Source organism: Streptopelia decaocto (assembly GCF_964273445.1).
Source record: "Streptopelia decaocto genome assembly, chromosome: 2".
In the NCBI taxonomy this organism is placed as follows: domain Eukaryota; kingdom Metazoa; phylum Chordata; class Aves; order Columbiformes; family Columbidae; genus Streptopelia; species Streptopelia decaocto.
Window position 1 is genome coordinate 68,753,357 of NC_138655.1, and position 21,113 is coordinate 68,774,469.

Below are 21,113 nucleotides of genomic sequence, written 5' to 3' on the forward strand. Positions count from 1 at the left end.
TTTAGCCACTCCTCATATGGCTTCCCCTCTAAACCCTTCACCAATTCCATAGGCCCTCTTCTGGACACTCTCCAGTAGCTTTATATCCTTTTTATCATGTGGCACCCAGAACTGCACACAGTGCTCCAGGTGAGGCCGCACCAGTGCAGAGCAGAGCGGGACAATCACCTCCCTCACCCATCTGGCAATGCTGTGCTTGGTGCACCCAGGACATGGTTGGCCTTCTTGGCTGCCAGGGACACTGTTGGCTCATGTTCAACTTGCCACAGACCAGAACCCCCAGAGCCCTTTCTGTGGAGCTGCTCTCCAGCATCTCGTCCCCCAGTCTGTATGTACAGCCAGGGTTCCTGTGTCCCAGGTGCAAAATCCAGCACTAGCCCTTGTTGAACATTCATGTGGTTGGTGATTTCCCAGTTCTCCAATTTGCCCAGATTCCTCTGCAGGGCCTCTCTGCCCTCAAGAGTGTTGACAGCTTCCCCCAGTTTTGTGATATCCCATCTATAATTAATTACTGACAACCAGGCATTCAACCACTTCTGTTTGTCCTCCTGACAGGCACTTGTTATGTGCCCTTTGCCTATTAGAGGGCACAGTGTGGCTGTACATTAGGATTTGGTACCCTGAAAAGGATAATATGACTAACTAATTACAGAGAAAATATTATGATGAGGTTCGGAGCGGTTTATTCGGAACAGTTCAGATTGGCAAGAAAAACTTCATAAGTAGACAGTGTCTTCAGAGGATACCAAGCTTACATTTAAGCCTCAAGATTTACATAATTTACATGATATTCAAAACTCTGAACTAAGTCCAAGATATTTAGGATGTGAAAGGCATGTAGTGAAATACATGGCATTTAACACTGCCTCTGAAAAATGAAAGCAGGGAAGAAATTATGTCTTTCATCTCTGTAGCATTTGGGAGGGAAAATGTTCTACCTGCTTCTATTGTTGAAATCCATTTATCACTATTATCAGGATTTAATTAGCAGAGCTAACAAGATTGTGCCACTAAACATAAACATGCTTGAATTACATACATGGGCTCAATTGCACCAATAGGAAGTAGCCACAGTCTCAGGTTCATCCTTGAGTAAAACCTTCATTGCAGCACTCAAGATCAAATAAAGACACTTCATTAAAGTGAGACCCACAAGTGAAACCATACTACGATTGCCCTTTCAGGGACAGAAACCTTTTTGACAGCCTCCTGTCCCAGTATATATGGTATAGAAAACTCAGAAGTTAAGAAGTGATAAGGTGAGAGTGAAAAAATTATGGAAGTTGAATTGCTATCACTTTATCATTTAAATGTTTCTTTGTGATTATTGAATGGTACCTCTGGTTTAGAGTATTTTTTTTGGAATAAACTTCCTTCATATACTATATATATCGTTGTTTTTCGTTGACAGTTTAATTACTGGTTTTGTTATTTTGCTCTAAGTGGTAACTAAAACAATTAAAGAAGAGAGACTTTCAGGCTCCAAACACCAATACTCACTCAAAAGCTTTGTTTTTTCTTCAGATTTTTCATGAAACATTTCTTTATCTAGCGATGAAACTACTACAGTTTTATATGTCCATAAACCTCTTGTCTTTGAGCACTAAAAATACATTAAATTTCCTCCATTGAGCTGCACCAAATACTTCCCATGAAAATTATTTCCATCAGTAAAGCTGTCTTGTAGACTACTGTTGGTAGTAATTTGTTCTTGAAATTACTTGGGATGATACCTGTATTCTTTCCACACAAGCTGCTTGTCCTCTGCAGTAGCACGCCTGTCATTTTATATTATGTGTTTATTTGCACTACAGCACCAAAAAGCCCTGATTATGAACAGGGGTTAAACTATGATGAGTACTTGACAAGTCCAGGACATAAAGATGACCTTTATGCCAAACAGCTTCCTCATATATACTTGTTTAGTCAGAAAAGATAATTCACCAACACTATAGTTTTTGCTATTAATGAAATGTGGACAGATGACAGGCTGGTGATTTTGAAAGGTGAGAAAGTGCAGGGGTAGGGACGAAGGACCGCTGCTAAGTCAGTGGTGCAGGATGGAAGCAGCAGAATTGATATTAATGCAGCAGGTTGTCAATCTTCTGCTTCCTTGGGAGGCTAACAGGAAAAGAAGCAATTAGCCCTAGATATTAAAGGATGTTTGTGATGCCACAAAAATGGGGTTATGTATATGCTCAATACTGAGCTAATACCATACCATACCTGAGAATAACCATTGGCTCGTTTATTAATAGTGAATATCTGTAGAGTCCTCAGCATATATAATGTATTTATACATCCCCAAGTCCTTCCTTCCTTGCTCATCTCTGAAGCGCTGTTTGACAGCAGCGACAGCTTCACTTTGCATCCTTGCCATCTTTTTTATCAAAAGCTTGCATATGACTCTGTGAGGTTCCAGCCTGTTTTGAATGCCAAAGAGGAGATGGAACAGCTGTAAGGGAACAACATTGATTTGAAACAACAATCATCAACACAGAAAAGTGAATTTCTTACAAATAAGGTCAAAGTGCTATTATTTAAAGTTTTCTTCTTTGTTCTGATAGGGAGAAGAGACTTGTGAAATGTTCTTTGTACATGCAGTAGATAATTGCAGAGTAATTTTGTAATCCTTTCACGTTTCATTCCGTACAGTCAGTTTGGGAGCTGGAAGAGGCAAAAGGGGTAAGAGGCAGAGATGGGCAGAAGGAATTTCACCTAAAACATTGCCTGAATTGTCTGCCCTGGAGAGCTCTTACCCAGCCACACCTTCCAGTTCAGTGTTTTCTGCCCTCAGTGACAAATAGCACTTCCTTTATCAAACTTTTTATTTTTTACTTTGGTCTTCTGAGACATTTTTTTTTTCTCCTGTGTGGCATGAACACAAAAAAGTGAGCAAACCATCATAACTATCTTTTGAAAAATTGCCATAATTTCAGTTGTGTATTACCAGATCTCTTTCCCACTCTGCTTTTTCATACTGCCTGGAGCCTGAAGCTAAACAGAAGTAGATTGCCATGATTGTCTCACCTGCAAAAATTCCCTTGGTGTCCATGTATGCTTGCTATGCCTCCTAAAAATCCTGTCAGGAAGGGAACAAGCACCAGTCCATTAGCAGTCTCAGCCTTCTTGCCTGCCACTTCTCACTTGTGTGTGATAGACAAACTGCTATAACAGGAATCAGCTGCCAAAGACAGAATGTAAACATTTTGGTTTGCCTAAGGAAGGCTGTTCTGCAGTGTTGCATATGGATGAGTTTTGCCTCTCAAGACTGAGAACCCCGCTCAGATAGATTACGATCAGTTTTGTCTAGGAGCCTGCATTAGCATGTCCTGCCTCACTCTCATCAACCCAGAGAAAGTGAAGGGAGGTCTAGACTTTGAACTTGTCTTTCTTCATCCATTTCTCAAGAAAAAATATATCAGCGCTTCTCAGCAGATAACTTCCAGTGTGTGTTCCTTCAGCAAAAATCTATAATGCAATTTGATGACTGCTCTTATTATGGCATCTGCCCACTGTATCACCCACTTTCCTTCTATCTCAGCCTCCCCTGAGTTAATGTAAGGATAAATTCAATGATACACTGTTGATTTTTTTTTTCCTTTCCTGCTTTTATTTTCTGTCATTCTGAAGTGAAGACCAGGATCTGAAATCTGAATATGTGGCCCCAGATTACTTAGATGTATGAACAGCCACAGAGGATCTCACCCTGGAACCTTCTCTACCCTGGTAGCATCTTTCTGCCAGTGTTCACATGTTAGCAGTTTAAGAGGACAAAACCAGAATGACACTTCCACAAGAAACAAAAGAAATGTCTTTTCTTTTTAATCCTATTTATCCTTCTGCATCCGAAGCATCTTGTAGCAGTGAATTGCCTTGGAAGCAGCTTGACAATCAAGTCAAACTCATCCCTGTGGTTTGAGAAGACATGGAGGGGGAAAATTAGATCTTAGAACTGCATGGGCTATGAGAGGTTACCCATAATCATTGTGTGTCAAGACTGGATCATCTTTACCTGAATATTTCCACAGCCTCCAGAAGCAGTTTGTTCTGGAACTTAGCTATATCCACTAAGTATTTCCTAATGATTAACCTAAATTTCCCACAATGCAGCCAAAGTCTGTTATTACATGGACTGGGCAAAGAAAGATACACCAATCTGGGCAGGAAAGCAAAAAAAACTGATACTTCAGCCATGAGAGGCAGAGAAGAGTTGAACAAGCAGTCTGAAGTGGTGTTGTATGGGATAGGTGTGACCAGGGAAGAGTCAGCGCAATATAAGCAGGTAGAAGTTATTCTGTTTGCATTTGGACAGGTCTGCAAACAGAAGTAACACAGGACAAAGTGGTGTAAGGCAGGATGGGATATGCACATAGAAGTAGTTCCTTAACTAAACATAATGGTGATAGCCAGTTCTGGAAGCACCTTCATATTGTGAGTACACTTTCTTTGCTTTAGTTTCACAAAGTTATCTTTTAAGAGCTTCCTTTTCCTTCAGTGATATTTCAATAAATTGCTTATCTGGACCTGGATCAGTGGCCAGGACCTGGCAATGGCCAGGTGAAATCTCTTCCTGCTGTAGTGTTTCAGTGTCACCTTGAGGGATACAACGTTTGTCTTCCCCACTTATTCTAACCTCGCAGGAGTAGAGAGGAAATATGTTAAATACTGGCAAATCTTCAGATATCAAGTGGCGGATACATTTGTATATACACACAGCTGTTTGAATACATATTCATATCACTACTTATCGCTGCATGACAGAAGGGACTGTGCAATACCTGTAGTGGGTAGATTTCTTGAAATAGATGGAACCATTGGTTTCACTGGTAGATTAGCTCCAGTACACTGTACATCTGGCATATAGGTACAGAATTAGAGCAATGACAACATGCGAATTAGGAGAGTGGAGAAAAAAAAAGGAGCTAAGGCACTTCACATGCACAGGAAGCTGCTACCAGGTCAATTTGATCAGACTGCTGACCAAAGTCTGCTTGTAGCTATCAGTACTTGTCTGGAAATCCATACCATGTCCCTCCAGGAGAAAGTGAGTTGCTGTTAAGCAACAGTGAGGGATAATTTCAACTTTATTTAATCTATGTGAAATAAATCTTCATAGAAAGTTATTAAGCAGGACATTTTTGTTGTTCTTCAAACCATAATCCTTTTATGTTTTTTCCATCTGTTACTTTTGTGTAAAACAATCATTCAGTTTTGCAGGTGGAGAAGGGCAGCATTTTTTCATCTGAGGCAGAGAAAAAGGAAATCCAGCATTTGTCAATTCCAGCTAAGAATGTCTGTGCAGAGATGGTCAAACAACTTTTAGTTCATTACACTAATGCTTTTAGAAGCATATCTACTCATATTAATTTTGATGACTCAGGAAAAGAAAAGTGCTCATAACATGCCTAATGGGATTTTTGGCCGTCTTCCCAATAGCTGCCTAAAAATTGCTAGGGTGATTGCTCACTATTGATTTCAGCTATAGGTTTAGTCATTGGTTTCAGGAAGCCAGGGCTGTCAGATGGACCAGCACAATAGAATGCAAACAGGAGTACAAGGAGAAAAAGATTGTTGTGAAGATTCCTGTTGAACATCCATTAATTTCCTTGGTTCCAATTAGTTTCCAATTGCACTGTGGATTTCTGGTAAGCAGGGAGACAGCAATGCAGCAAACCACACTGGCATGCCAATAAATGGCACCTTGTTGCTTCAAATTGGTCAGAAGTGCCATTACAATCTGGATCTTTGCTTATATTTGGTTTCATGGCACTGGGCACTCAAAGACAACCCTTACAATCAAAGGGCTCTCTAGGTAGGGGTTTACTGACTGGGCGTGAGGAGATGTTGTGCTTGAGAGACTCACTGTGATAACTGCAAACCTAGTTATTAGGTAATGAAGCTCTCTTCTTGCTGGGGAGGCAGTGGCAGAGCACAGGCTGAGTTGCTTTCTGTAATGTCTCAGTTGGGGTGGGGACAAAGACACATGTGAGATAGTATGCTTGAAATTGTCTGCTATTAAACTGCTCATCAGAGCTGGTCAAGGTTAGAAAATTTCCTGAAAGCTTAGACTAAAGGTGTTGCCTGACACTGCTTCTCTGGAGTGTCCTTGCATGTTGCTAAGGAAACTGGAAAGAAGATGAAAGAAAGACACTTGTAGTGGTTCGGATGAAAGAATCTCAGATGCGTGAGGGAGACTAAATATTTTCTATTTAGAAACAGGGCCAATCAGTGGCTATAAACTACAGACTTTGTTACATAGGGGAGAAATGTAAAAAGGAACCACATGGTAGCAGTGAAAGGAGTGCACTTTTGACAGCCTCTGCTGGATTCCTTTTTTTCTTGATCTTGGTAAAAACAGATCAGCTGCTTTTGAACACATGCAGCATCCAGTTTCAGTCCACCATCTGAATTATTTGACAACAAAGAGAGCCTGGCTCCACCTCTCTATTACCTTGCTTGTATCTTCTTGCACCATATACAAATCTTGTATAGGACCCCATATGAACGTAATTAAAATAATATTTCAACACAGTCCGTCATGGGATTTCAACCTTACCTGTGGTTTCTTATCCCCATTTTGAAGGGATAAATAGAGACAAATAATGATTTAAGTGATTTAAGAGAAAGAGGAAAAGGTGGAGAGGATTCTGACTGGAACATGAATTAAATCTATGATGTCACTAGACTTTCAGTATCATGCACTGCACCTTTTTACTCCTAAGCATTGTTTCCACTTGTACTAGTTTGCCACATTCCCATTTAACCTTCTTGATATGAGTTTTTATCCTTCTTGTTACTGGCCATAGCTTAGCCCTCGGTGTTGTTTGCCTCTGGCTTCCACTTCTCTGACTAGCAGCAGTCTGACCCAAAGCCTTTAGCCTACGAAATAGCTTGGGGTGAGCAAGGGGATGCAGAGATACTGACTTCTTCCTTAGACTCACAAGGGAATGCTCTGCTGAAGTCAGAGTTAGGAAGCCACAGAGGGCTTGGCTTCCTTTGCTTTGCTTTTCTTCCTGGAATCCATCCTTTCCTTGACATTTTATCAAACCAAATTTTCGTTCTCACTGAATGCCAAGTCAAAGAAAACCAAGGTGTTTAGCCTTCTCATCAGCCTTTTGAGTTTCAAAGAGCTGGATCTTGGGCTCAACAGAAAAGCAAAAAACAGTTGAAAAACAGTGAGATTGCCCATTAACAATCAAGACTGTGTTTCATTTCTTCCCTATTGCCACTCCATCCCCACAGTATCTTCTAGCTTCTGGATGAAAGAAATATAAAATTATTGTTAGTCCTTTAAGCATGGAGGACCTGCAGTTTGCTATGTATATGGCATCTTCTAAGTGAGAATTCCTGAGAACGGCAACACCCATATACTGAATTGTGCTGATGTTTCCAGCCTCCCATCCAGTCTTACCTGATATTTGACTGTCTTTGAAACCAGCAGATAAAATTATCACATCAACTGCAATTTTCCTGATAAGACAGCATTTCCATTATGAGGACACCTGAGTTTGGCAATTTCAATAGATTTCAGTATCTCTGGCTAATACTTCACTGTCTTCTACCAAAGGGGTTTTGGTCAGAGTGAGTGATGAATGGGTGTAGACTAAAGAGAGACTTACATCCACTCTCCAATTAGTTTAAACCATTGTCATCAACTAGAGACGTAATGAGGAGGAGAGGATCGGATTAATCAATACAGTGAGAACCTGCCCACATAGAAATTCTTTCCCTGGGATGGGAAAAAATGCCTCTCTTGCAGGAAACCATGCAGTTAAACCAGTTTAAGTATACTGTAACTCAGCTAAAATGCTTTCTTCCTCCTACTAAGTGATTTGGAAACAAATGCTGATATATTTTTTTTCTTCTGACCTACTTCTTATTAAATTGTATTAAACAAGATTAAGTATGCATATGCACTTACATCAGCAACAACATTTCACAGTCAAATGCTGGATGACAGAAAGAACTAGCTTATTTTCTCTCCAATTCCATGCCATGAATCAGTGAATTAATTTACCAGTGGATGTGGAGAACAGTGTCGTGAAGCCTGTTTTATAACCAGCCATCAGCTCTGTGCAGTGAAATTCTTCTAATGAGCAAATCCATCAGACAAACAAACTGCTCTGAAATTTGAGCATTGTAGAAAGTATAATGAGAAGTCCCAATCCCAGTTCCTGAAAAACAGTACCTGCCAATATTGACTTATGTGATTTTGGGTTTTTCGGGACACTTCATGATCTGTTATAAGAAGTTCCTTTATTCATGTGAATAATCCTTGTGATATTCAGTAAAATAACTTGCACAAATTAAGAAGTACTTGCTTCAGTAAGGACTACAGAATTGGATCCAGTGGAATGACTTCAGCAGGGGTTCCTAAAGAATCCGTCCTTCTTAGTGAAAATAGTGAGTTAGTTGATTAGAAATACTGCAAAACTATGTGCTATTTGTAAATATTTACTGTCACTTAGTATATATCTACCTACAGTGTAATTATTTCAGTGGAGCCTGTAGCCAAAGAACAGCTTATACCTTTCAGCTGACTGCCACAGAGGCCCTGCAGTGAATGGACAGCAGAAGTGAGTCATTTAGCAAAGGCAGAAAAGTCACCAGTGCAGCTGTGTGACGAAGAATGGGAAATTGGAATACGCCAGAATCAAATTTATTTTTGGAGCTGTCCAGCTGCTGAGTGCAAACTAAAATACCAAATATTCAGAGGAGACTATTGCAGAGTAATGCATTAAAACCAGGGAAAAAAAAACCCTCTCTGTAATAGTATTTATAGATAGAGTACTATGAAAAAAACCCTAGCTTTGAGCATTTGGTCAATCTTGCAACACTAAAAGAAGGCTCACTGTGGAAGGCAACTATTTTAAAAATGGATTTAGATGAATTCATCCATGTGTGTTTATTAAACTTGAAGACTGCAAACTTGAAGTGCGAAAAGCACCTTTTGTGTGTCAAAAATCAAGATGATCTGATATCAGAAGTGTTGGAATATGAAGCAACTTACAGGCCCACAGGAAAGAGCTTCAGAGAAAGTAACAAATGCAAAAGGGTCCTGAGGGGCAGACAGGACTGCAAGATGTTGTGATGGCTTACTTACCATGTCATCACTGACTGAAATCAGTAAAAATGCTGCAAGATTTCTGGATGTGCTTTACAGTTTAATTGTAGTCTTTAGGCTCTGAAAGACCAAGCCGCAATAGTTCCAAATATCAAACCCAGGAACCACCCAAACTGGCAATCTGAGTACATTAAGCTGTGTACTTCCCATTAGTACCATTCATGTTTCTGTGCCTTCATTGACAAACATATTCCCAGCTCCCAAAAGTCAGCTGCTGCTGTTACAGACAGAGCTGCAAGCAGCATTCTGTATTTCATGACTCTGAGCTTCATAGCCGTTATGGCAATTTTAAAGATGTGCTTTATTTAAATAAGCTTTTCTTCATCAAAATAACTGTAACAGATATTTTATGTTCTATTTGTTTTGCTATGTGGTAGCACTGCAGAGAGAGATTAAGTTAACTCCCCAAGTAGCATATTACTAGGGTGAAGCTAAACAACAAGAAATTGAAGCATATGTCCAAAGTCAAGCATGTATTCAAGGGACAGATAGATTTGCACTGCTGCTCTCACTGATTCTTCACATGGTGTCTTTGTTTGCAATGAAAATTATGCATCACATTCCAAAGGCCTCTATTTGTTATCAGATTGGTGATTACAGAGTTTGATTAATACTAAAGCTATGGATAACATGTCTTTGTTCTCCTGAACTGCTCTCCTGAACCATATTTTCCTATATTTCTCTAACGCTTATATTTTTTAATGTATCAACAATCTTTGGCTACTGTACAGATTAATATATATCACAATTGAAAGTGTTATTGGAGAAGGGTATTGGGTCATGTGGTTAGAATTAAATTACTGTTCATTAAAGAACAATAATAATTTATTTTACAAAATCAATTGTTTAAAAAAAAAAATCTTGTTAGCAATTCTTTGAAGTTGGGTCCTGGAAATTTCATGACACTACATACACTTTGATAAGCAAGGCTGCCCCACCCATGTTTCTTCAGAAAAGAATAGTAAATCATAAAATGCTTATATATTTTAAAGCTTTTTGTATACTGAGCAAATAAGCCCAAACAGTATACAAATTCAGTAGTGAAGTATCTGTCAAGATTTTTGCCTTGCTTGTCATCATTAGCAGAATGATAGATCCACCCACGAGTCACTAGCACCGTGACAAACCATGTTATGCCAGGATGACAACTTTTCTCATCTAAATGAAAAAAGAAGTCAAGAAAATGTCACTGTTCCCAGATTGAAGTCTTCTGACAAAACAAAGCTAATGACACAACAGTCTTTCTCAACAGATGCCTTTTACTGTAACTTTGATTTGAGAAACATGCTTTGAACACAGGATGTTCTCCAAGGCATTAATTGTGAATATGGATCTTGGGACTGATTCTATTCCCTGCATTCCATGTCTGGATATATGGAGTTATTTTGATTGTGTCTCCATTTGAGAACCGAACCATTTTGAACTGAACTAATGGGGAAGAATCTAAGTGTGAAATTGAGAACTTGTGCATTATAATAATGTAGGATTTCTTCTGTAGGATTTCTCCTCTATACACAGCACATTTTTTGTGTGGAGTAACTTGTGTCCCACAGTAAAACAAAACAAAAATGAAAACAAAAACAAAAACAAAACCACACGAACACACAAAGACACATACAAAACCAACAAACAAAAACCAAAACCTACAGCCTTTAATGCTATTTGAACAGTTTTTAGCAGAGCCAAACACTACTTAGGTTAAATTATTTCAGCCTGGAGTAAAGTCTAACAGAGGCCTTGGCTTTTCAGGCTGCTGAGATAGTGAAGTTAAAGGTGCTTGGTATCTCACACAGTTAAAGACATCAGAAGATAGACGGACGTCAGAAGACTGATGATGTCAGAAGATAGGAGACAGAAGATAAACTGAATTATACCAGGAAGGATTTGCTACATATATTGGGCTATTATCCTGCACAAAGAAAACTTACTTTAAAAAAAGCAAAACCAGCAGAGATCAAGCAAAGCTGAGTTGATACCTCAGGCAGACAAGGCATGAGCTCACAGTCAGGAATGTGGTCAGAGCTGGTTGACACCTCCATTCCTGCACCTTTAGGCTGAACTGTCGCTCTGCGCAGAGCTGAGCCTGAGCTCCCTGCGAGGAGGACCATGTCACTGGCCTGCTGGGGCCCTCGGCCTGCAGCAGAGTTGTTCCCAGAGCTCACAGCACTCCGTTTTGCAGAAGAGAAGAAAAAGTGCAAAGAGATTAGTGCAGCTTGTGCGAGGTTGTTGTGGAAGTCTGTGACAGAGATGTGCCAGGTTTCCTGCCACCTTTCTGATCATCTGACTCTCTCCCAGTCCTGACCAGGAATGTTCATCATTTATTGCAAAGGAAATAAGCAGCATTAGCTGTACCTGCTCAGCCAACCTTACCAGCTGTTGTTGTTGCTTTTTGAAATCAACATAAAGCATTTTCAGATCCCTGCAGTGTGCTTCCATGGTTTCTTAGCTGTGCTAAGAGGATCCCCATGGTGTGCTCTGTTGTTTCTTCGCTGTGCTATGAAGCCCTGACAAGCCATATCTCTTTTCTGCAGTGCCATCCTGCTGAAAAATCCTAAATGTGTATGGAAATGCTAAAAGCTACAGTAAGTTGTTAATACTTTAGAGAAGTAGCTTACTTCCAATTGATTTGTGCCTTTAAAACATTGTATGTTGTTTACCACAACTTTAAAATGTCTATTTTTCATTCTTCTCCTATGTCCTGTCTCCTGCTGAATTGGGAAGGTGGACAAGATGGCCAGTCTCTACAACATACATTTCCGTACAGGTTGCTTCTGTAACACAGGAGCCTGCCAGATGCATTTGGGTATAAGCAATGAGGACATCCAAAGGAACCTGCAGGTTAGTGCCTGAATGAGATTGCATTATTTATTGCCCATGGAAAATACCTAGATTCAGTAACCCAGGAGACATCATCTGGTTATCAGTTATGAATTCCCTAAGGATGGGAGGTTTGGAAAGGAGAAGAAAATCTGGCTATGTATCAAAAAAACCCCCATAGTTAGTTGAAAGCTGATGTAGGTGTAACATGTCCTGTGGGTTTGAGTCGCTACAACTTTAACAATGAAAATAAATTTGATTTGCTCTCTCTGACCTGTCAGCTTAATTGCCGTGTTCAAGTACTAAACAAGCTGATATTTGACTCATTGAAATGGGATGTTGAAACAAAATCATTTGGTGAAACCAAAGCAGCATGTGTTGCTTGTTTTTAATTCTTTAGGAAATATAAAATTATGGCTTCTTATTCAGATTTGGAATTATATGAGATCCAGACTTCTTGCAGAACAGAAGTTCCTGGACAATTCATGTCATGTTGTTCATTAAGTATCCTTAATTGTACTTAATAATGTTCAAGTATTATAGACCTGTTGCTGTTGGATTTTTCAATTTGAAAGGCATATGCAAATTAGACAAGAAATAATAAATTAGAATACACAGTGAAGTAAACTTTGATAACATCTATCAAGATTACTGATGTGTTAGATTGTTAGACCATGAATGTAAAGGCTGTTTTCTAGATGACTAATATTTTCCATAAAGTGTCATTAAAAGATGTGTAGCAGGATTTATTACAATGTCTGCATATTTGTCAGGGTTTGAAATTACAGTAAATTAATACAGAACAACCCACAATTTTGTTAATGGTATTCTTCAAAAGATAAAAAATTATAATGGCTGTACTGTTATTATAGCTCCCTTATAATTTCACAGAGATATTTAGATAACTTCTGCAAACACATTTACATGCAAGATTGATACACACTTATATGCAAGATTGATAGCACAAGTTCTTAAAGGGGGAGAGCTCTTTTAGTACCTTCCATGCCAAAATGGTGGTTTGATTTACCATAGAAAGCTCCATGACCATGTTCTCTTCATGCATGGTCTAAGAGCAGCTGAGTGATGCTTGAATTTTCAAGGAGGAGCAGGTTCTACAAGGGATTCTGAGAAAGGAAAATAAGGTCTACCCTTCTGCCTAAGTGCCAAATGACCAGCTGCAATGCTCTTGGATCTCTTTATATAATGAAGATTTTGCTAAGGAGTGGGTGGCCTTTTATAGGTTTGTATCATGTTAATAAAGCTGAACATTTAAATGGGGATAGGCCAAACCCAAACTTATAAAGAGACAATCTGCCAAAAGTCATATGAGGTGGTACAGTCAAGCCATCATTGTTTTGGGACATTCTCATCAGTCCTTTGAGAAGGATCTGGATGAGTTATTAACAACATTACTGTGTAAGGGAAGGCATCTTTTATCAGAGCATTTGCGCATATATTTCAGTTTTGACTTTTCCCAAAGTGCTGACTGTATTCTTCCTTTCCTGATGAAGATGCCTGTGAAGGAGGATTTTTTGTCCTCAAGGATCCCTGGAGAGGTGTGGTTAGTTTTCCTAGGGTGTTAGGTAGGAACTCATTTACTTATTTGAGCAGCAGGAATCTCTCTCCTCAGTCAATCAGTCAATACTTGGCAGAAGGGTTACATGTATACTAACAGATGCAACCTAATTTTTCAAATGTTATTTCTGCTCTATTGTCAAGGATAAAAACTACATCACACTGCATTTAAATATTTACTACTGTATTGCATGCTTTGACATAGAGGGTTCGGGTTTTTTTTATTTCTCCTTGCTTAAATGGCATCTGTGTTCATTGAACTGTGACATTTCTTACTTAAAAAGACCTCGTGTAAATAATCTATTCACATTTCCATTTTTATGCACCAGAAATGTGTAAATAAATGAAGTTCTGAGGGAAAAAAAACAACAGTTGCTGCATTTACAGGAATAAGGAGGCTGACTTAGGACTGAATTTTGTGTCCATTGGTGAGGTGATGTTAGGTGAATGAACAGGGGCCTCTAGCTTATCTCACTGGAGGTTGGTGGCAGCATTCACTGACCCACTTACTGAAGTAGAAACTTCTGCTCTAAGGGAGAATTTTCCAAACAGTGCTGTATCAAAGACATATCAAATGGAGTGGTATCTACGTGGAGGTCACTATTAGGGTATTTGAAGTATTTTTCAACAAAGATTTTTCAAGAGTGGCGACCTGTGTTCTTTGAAGGAGGAAATGGTATGGGGAAGGCTAGTTCCTTCCATCCTGAAAGCAACGTGTTGAATGGATCAGCAAAAGAGATTTACTGCATTTGCCTATGATGAGGGAAGTCACTTTGCATGTTGGAGCTATTGATTCAAGTCTGTGCTTTGCTGTTTATTGATAATATCCCATGCCAGGTCTCAGCTGTATAGTTTATCCATTGGACTATTTAACAAAAGCCATGAGTAAGCCACTGATAATATAAAATGGAAGTGTTCTGACAGCAAATATCAAGAAAACGGCCTGAGAAAAATCAGCAGTATCATGTTTTGTTCACTTCTCTGAATATAATATTCCAGTTTAGATCCCAGTGAACTGTGCAGATGAGACTGGAGTATACGTGGAGACTGCCCTAGCTAACAGGCCATCCTGGGACATATAAACTTTTTCTGATTCTTGGCATGGTTTTGAGAAGTCTCTCTTGCCTTAGGGTAGAATAGGACAAGTGTCTCAAAATTATCTTATTCCCAGCTTAAGTAATAAGAAAATTGGGATTTTTTTTCTACATTTTCTCTTGCTATGCATGAGTTAACTTCGTATTTTTGAAAACAGTTCTTCAGTTTAGAATTAACGGACCCATTAATAACTGTGTAAAATTAGAGGGAAATAAAGCAAAGTTTGTCATAATCTCTGTTTTTCTTCCTATTTCAAACTAGGCTGGCCATGTCTGTGGAGATGATATAGACCTAGTTGATGGACGTCCCACTGGTTCTGTGAGAATATCCTTTGGCTACATGTCCTCTTTTGAAGACGCACAGACTTTTCTGAAATTCATCATAGCCACCACACTCTCCAAGTCAGACACTGAGATTCCTTTCCAGTCCCCTGTTACAAAGTTGATGACAGAGTCTGTCCCAGATGACCACCCTTCCTTTGACAGTGGGGATAAATTGTCTCCAATACCACACATCGTGGACAGAGAACTCAGGAATAATTTGTCTGTGACAAAGATGACCGGCAGCTGGCAGCCACCAGAGGCTGAGGCAGAAAGCATAAGGGCAGCTGTTTCTGAGACTGCGGTACCAACATGTAGAAAAGGTGGCAAGCCCATCACTGTAACCAACATCTACCTCTACCCAATCAAATCCTGCTCTGCATTTGAGGTATAAGCTTTGAATCATTCTTAAATATTAATCTCAACCTTGTGTTTTTTCTTACCCCTCTTGGACACGTCAACCAGGAATAGCAAGTGCATGAGATATTAGGAAGCAATATGTGGGTACCTGTTTTTCTGTTTCTCCCGTTTTTAGGATTCAGTCCTGCATGCTAAGGTACTTTGAAGGATATTCAATTAGATTGAAGCTGCAGGATGCAAATGTGTCTTCTGCTCTCCCCTCCCCCTCAACAGGCAAATCTGCGCATAACATATAGTCTCAAAGAAAATAGTTGGATTTGCAAAACTTGACTAAAATATAATCAAGTAATTAGTATGCTTTTATGGACTGACGTGATGGACTTGTGGGCATTGATGGGTAGGAAGCAATTGAGAAATAACTTGATTAACATGTTATAATTGAGAGGAGGCTGATTTACATTACAAAGAAATGTTATCATTAAAATTACATTTGCAACAGAAATATGACATTTAAGTGTTGCTGCAGTATTTGAAAGTTCACTCTTTGAAGACTTTAATTGCTTTTTTACCAAGTTAATAATATCGTCACCTTAGCTGTGGCTTTTATTTTTTTTTAATAATGCATGATGAAATAGGTGTATGACCCACACATGACCTAAAATGTGACTCTGCTCAGTACCATACTGGCAAGTGATTTAATGACTGTCAATAACAGTATAACTTTCCCTATGAAAACTTGCTGGTGTAGGTCACGGTCTCATATCTGATGAAAATTGGGGTCAAATCCAGCAACAAATCACCTGAATTTAAAATATGGCTTCTCAGATGATTTGATTGTGATTTTTTTTTTTTTTACTTAATGCAAAAAGAGGCTGATGAATTAAATCAAAGACTGTTAAATGATCAGTGAAACGTCTGTATTTTAAAATTTGCTTTGGTTTATGATGTCCTTAATTCAGAGGCACAATCTTGAGTATTGAATGAGACCTGAAGAAACAATTTCTACCTCTTATTAACCTCCCACTAAAGCAAACTGTTTAGAAAATCAAAGTAATCCCACATTTCGTGTGAAAATGTTTTAACCTTTGTTTAAGTGTTGCACTTCCTATAGCTGTATTACAGGAGCCCACTACAGAAGCTGCTGAAATATGTTGTGGCAGTGTTCAGGCCCCTTTGAGGTAAAATTCTATTTTTAACATGCAGGCTGGTGTTGTGAGAAACACACCACAACATTCCGTGCTAGGAAGGCTTTGAAGTGATTGTGCCCAGGAGCAGGTAAGACATACCTCAGCATGAAAGACAGCTTATGTTTCGCCACAAGCTGAACCAGGTTTCTTCTCTTCAAGTTCTGTGAGCAGAAACGACTCCAGGTGATAAATTCATATGAACCTGGGACTCCCTGGCAGATGGACCTGCAATTTTATATGGAGGTGGAAAATCCCTGTTCGCCATGCATGCTTCTTGTGGCAGGCACTTGTTAATGGGTCTAGCGTGAAAGCAGGGTTCATCTTACCTCAACTTACCCCTCCAAAAGTAGATACTATTCTGTAAGCAGGGAGAGATGGATGCCTGCTAATTCATCTTATCATTAAATAGGCATCTGCAGTAGGAAAAGGAATTGTTGCTGAATATTTCTGTCTCTTTCCATTGACTACAGGGGAATCCAAGGCAACTTGGATTGCACAGCTAACACTAGCTGGTCTGAATAGTTTAAAAATACAGATATTAAAATTGTAATTATATTATGAGGTTTAGTTTTGCATGCCTAGAATAATTTTTGAATTCTAGTGTATTCTGGTTTGATTTTTTTTTATAGCAAAGTATCAACCACAGTAGAACCCAGTAAGCTAAGTACAGTCATAGCCTGTATTGCCGAAGAATAATATATAATTAAATGTATACTGGGTTTAGTATATGGTATTGCAAGGGACTGGAAGTTCTCTACCAATAGCATTTAATTCTGCTCCTCTTCTCAAAGAGCATTTTTTGTGCATTTTCACTTAGTTCATAGAAGATACATGAGTACATGTGAAAGAACAGTAGAAGCTGACCTAATCAATATGATGAAAAAGTGCTTTCAATGCACAAAGAGAGCCAGCCAGGAGATGTAGCCAAAAGATTGATTGATTTTCATTATTTTCAATATTGAAGTAAATCCCCAAAGAAAATGTGTTTGCTTTCATGATCTTCTTCCTGTCCACCTGGCATTCTTCAGGTTTTTGTTCCCAAAGGTCTAAGTGACACTTCTAGACCTTTTGTACATCTATAACCAGCCTGTGAAAGATCCATCAATCTGATTGTCTGCCTATGGAAGAGGTGCAAACGGCAACTTACAGCCCCCCATTTGTAATGAGCTTTAAAAATCAGTTTATCCCATTCTAAATCAAGCAGTGAGTTGATCTCTTCCCAGTGGCTAAGAGTAGAAGAGAAAGCCAGCGCTGCCAGAACCCATATCATCACTAACTGCAGAGTGCGTCACCCTCCACAAGTCTGTGTGTGTCACTACTACAACTTCAGCCTGTATCACCTTGAAAGGGAAAATAACCCATACCACACAGCACTGGAGTTTAAAGCAAGACATGCTAGAGAAACTGTACCACAATTAAATGGAATCAAATCCTGAAAATCATTTTGCCTATGCCAGCATTTCTAGGCTTTGTCATGAAAAGACTGAATCCCACAGAAGAGTATTCCTTTGCAAGTCTCTTAGTGATCTTTGTCATACAGACCTCACACTTCATTACATTATCTTCTTATTTAGGAAACTCATAAAGTTCCAAAGTAATAATCATATAGCTTGTAGTTTCCTTGATCTTCAGTTAGAAGCCAAGAATTGTCATTCAGTTTCATGTTTTAAATCTGAAATACATTTAGATGCCTTGTAGTTATTGGAAAATTAGAAAAATATTTTCCCAATTAAAATGTTTATCTCCTTTTTCTCAGTTATATGGCAGCTCTAAGGTAGTTTATGTGGAAAGGTAAAAGCGGTTTAGATACTTGGAGGCAATAAATTCACTCATCTTGTACTTGGATACTTGAGATCAGAATCTCACAGATTTGTAAGTTCAAGTGCAGGCCTCCAGCTGGTATGGGAGGTCAGATCTCTAGTGTGTGTAGTAAATGGGCTTTATTGTAAGTACATGATCACTTGCACTTACCTAAAATAATATGTGCAGTGGAAAACTCCAGCTTACTGTGTGTGCGGGACCCAGCCCATCTGCCAGTGAAGTCTGCCTGCTGACTTACTGCTTCCAGGGGAAATGATAATTAAAAAAGACTTTAAAGCACTGGGTCGATCAGTTCATGGGACGGGAGCACAAGTGATATTCGCCTCAGTTCCTGTGTTAGCTGGGATGGATGAGGAGCTAAATAAAGAGAGGACTAGAAAAGCTCATCTCATCAACAGGTGGCTTAAGGATTGGTGTCACCATCAAAATTTTGGGTTTTTGACCATGGGGCAAGCTCCATGGTACCTACTCTCCTCAAATCAGATGGGCTTCATCCTTCTAGGGAGAGCAAGAGGACTATAGCCCATAAGTTGGCAGGGCTGATCAGGAGGGCTTTAAACTAGGTTTGAAGGGGGAAGGGATTGAAACTGGGGTCTCCAAAGATCAGATGAAAGATGGAAAGCCCAAATTAAGAGTGAAACCAGCAGCCCACTTGAAGTGCACGTACACTAATGCACGCAGTATGGTCAACGAACAAGAGAAGCTGGAAGCCATCGTGCAGCAGGAAAGCTATGACATAGTTGCCATCACAGAAACATGGTGGGATGACTCTCATGACTGGAGTGCTGCTATGTGTGGCTACAAGCTCTTCAGAAAAGATAGGCAGGGTAGGAGAGGTGGAGGGGTGGCTTTGTATGTTAGAGAATCACTTGACTCTGTTAAACTTGAGGTCAGCAGTGACAAGGTTGAGTGCCTGTGGACCAGAATCAGAGGGAAGTCCAACAAGGCTGACATCCTTGTGGGTGTCTGTTATAGACCACCCAACCAGGATGATGAAGGAGATGAATTATTCTACAAGCAGCTGGCAGATGTCTCAAAATCGACGGCCCTTGTTCTTGTGGGTGACTTTAACCTGCCAGATATCTGCTGGGAGCTCAATACTGCACAGAAGAGGCAGTCTAGGAAGTTCCTAGAGTGTATAGAGGACAATTTCCTTCATCAGCTGGTAAATGAGCCTACCAGAGGCAAGACCCCGCTAGACCTACTGTTTACAAACAGAGAAGGGCTGGTGGGAGATGTAGTGGTTGGAGGCCACCTGGGGCATAGTGACCATGAAATAATAGAATTTTCAATACTCAGAGATGCAAGGAAAACCATTAACAAAACCTCTACGTTGGACTTCCGGAGGGCAGATTTTTGCCTATTCAGAAGTCTAGTTCAGAGCATACCCTGGGAAACAATGCTTAAAAACAAGGGGGCCCAGGAGGGTTGGACATGCTTCAAGCAGGAGGTTTTGAGTGCACAGGAACAGGCTATACCAGTGTGCCGAAAGGCTAGCCGGCGGGGAAGACAACCGGCTTGACTAAACAGGGAGATTCTGAATGAAATCAGAAATAAAAAGAGACTTTACCGACTGTGGAAAAAAGGGCTGGCTACTTATGAAGAATTTATGGAAATAGCTAGATCATGCAGAAAAAAAATCAGGGAAACAAAAGTGCAATTTGAAGTTAATTTGGCCAGTTCTGTCAGGGATAATAAAAAGTCCGTCTTCAAATATGTTAACAACAAAAGGAGGGGCAAGGAAAACCTCCATTCTCTGTTGGACTTTGAGGGAAATACAGTTAACAAAGATGAGGAGAAAGCTGAGGTACTTAATACCTACTTTGCCTCAGTTTTTACCAGTAAGACAGGTGGCCCTCAGGACAACTCATCTCTGGAGGTGGTTGACAGAGATAGGAACCCAAATAGGCCCCTTGTATTCCAGGAGGAAATAGTTGGTGATTTACTGAGCCATCTGGATCCTCACAAGTCTATGGGACCAGATGGGATCCATCCTAGGGTGATGAGGGAGCTAGCAGAAGAACTTGACAAGCCTCTCTCCATCATCTTCCAACAGTCCTGGCTCACTGGGGAGGTCCCATATGATTGGAAATTGGCCAATGTTACCCCAGTCCACAAAAAGGGCTGCAAAGCTGACCCTGGCAACTACAGGCCTGTCAGCCTGACCTCGGTGCCTGGCAGGGTTATGGAGCAGATCATCCTGAATGGAATCACACAGCACCTTCAGGATGGACAAGGGATCAGACCCAGCCAGCACGGGTTTAGGAGAGGCAGGTCCTGTCTGACCAACCTGATGTCCTTTTATGATCAGGTAACTCACCTGGTGGATGAGGGGAAAGCCGTGGATGTGGTCTATCTGGACTTCAGCAAGGCCTTTGACACTGTCTCCCATAATATACTCCTGCAAAAGCTGGTAGCCCATGGCTTGGACAAGTGTACTCTACGCTGGGTTAAGAGCTGGCTGGAGGGCCGGGCCCAGAGAGTGCTGGTGAATGGGGCTGCATCTAGCTGGCGGCCAGTCACTAGTGGTGTTCCCCAGGGGTCAGTGTTGGGTCTAGTCCTGTTTAACATCTTTATTGACGATTTAGATGAGGGGATTGAGACCATCATCAGCAAATTTGCTGATGACACCAAGTTGGGAGGGAGTGTCGACCTGCTGGAAGGCAGGAGGGCTCTGCAGAGGGATCTGGACAGACTGGAAAAATGGGCTGATTCCAATGGGATGAAGTTCAATAAGGCCAAGTGCCGGGTGCTGCACTTTGGTCACAACAACCCCCTGCAGCGCTACAGGCTGGGCGCAGAGTGGCTGGA

General features: G+C 40.2%; 1 protein-coding gene across 1 annotated transcript in view; it reads left to right on the forward strand.

Annotated features, from left to right (window-relative positions):
• The window catches only part of MOCOS (molybdenum cofactor sulfurase), a gene marked incomplete at its 5' end in the record, with an annotated part of 233,577 nt that overhangs the window by 180,157 nt on the left and 32,307 nt on the right, over positions 1–21,113 (forward strand). Inside the window, 2 exons of the mRNA XM_082045174.1 lie at positions 11,849–11,965; positions 14,876–15,322. Coding sequence (XP_081901300.1) covers positions 11,849–11,965; positions 14,876–15,322 — 564 coding nt within the window. The remainder of the gene's footprint in view (positions 1–11,848; positions 11,966–14,875; positions 15,323–21,113) is intronic.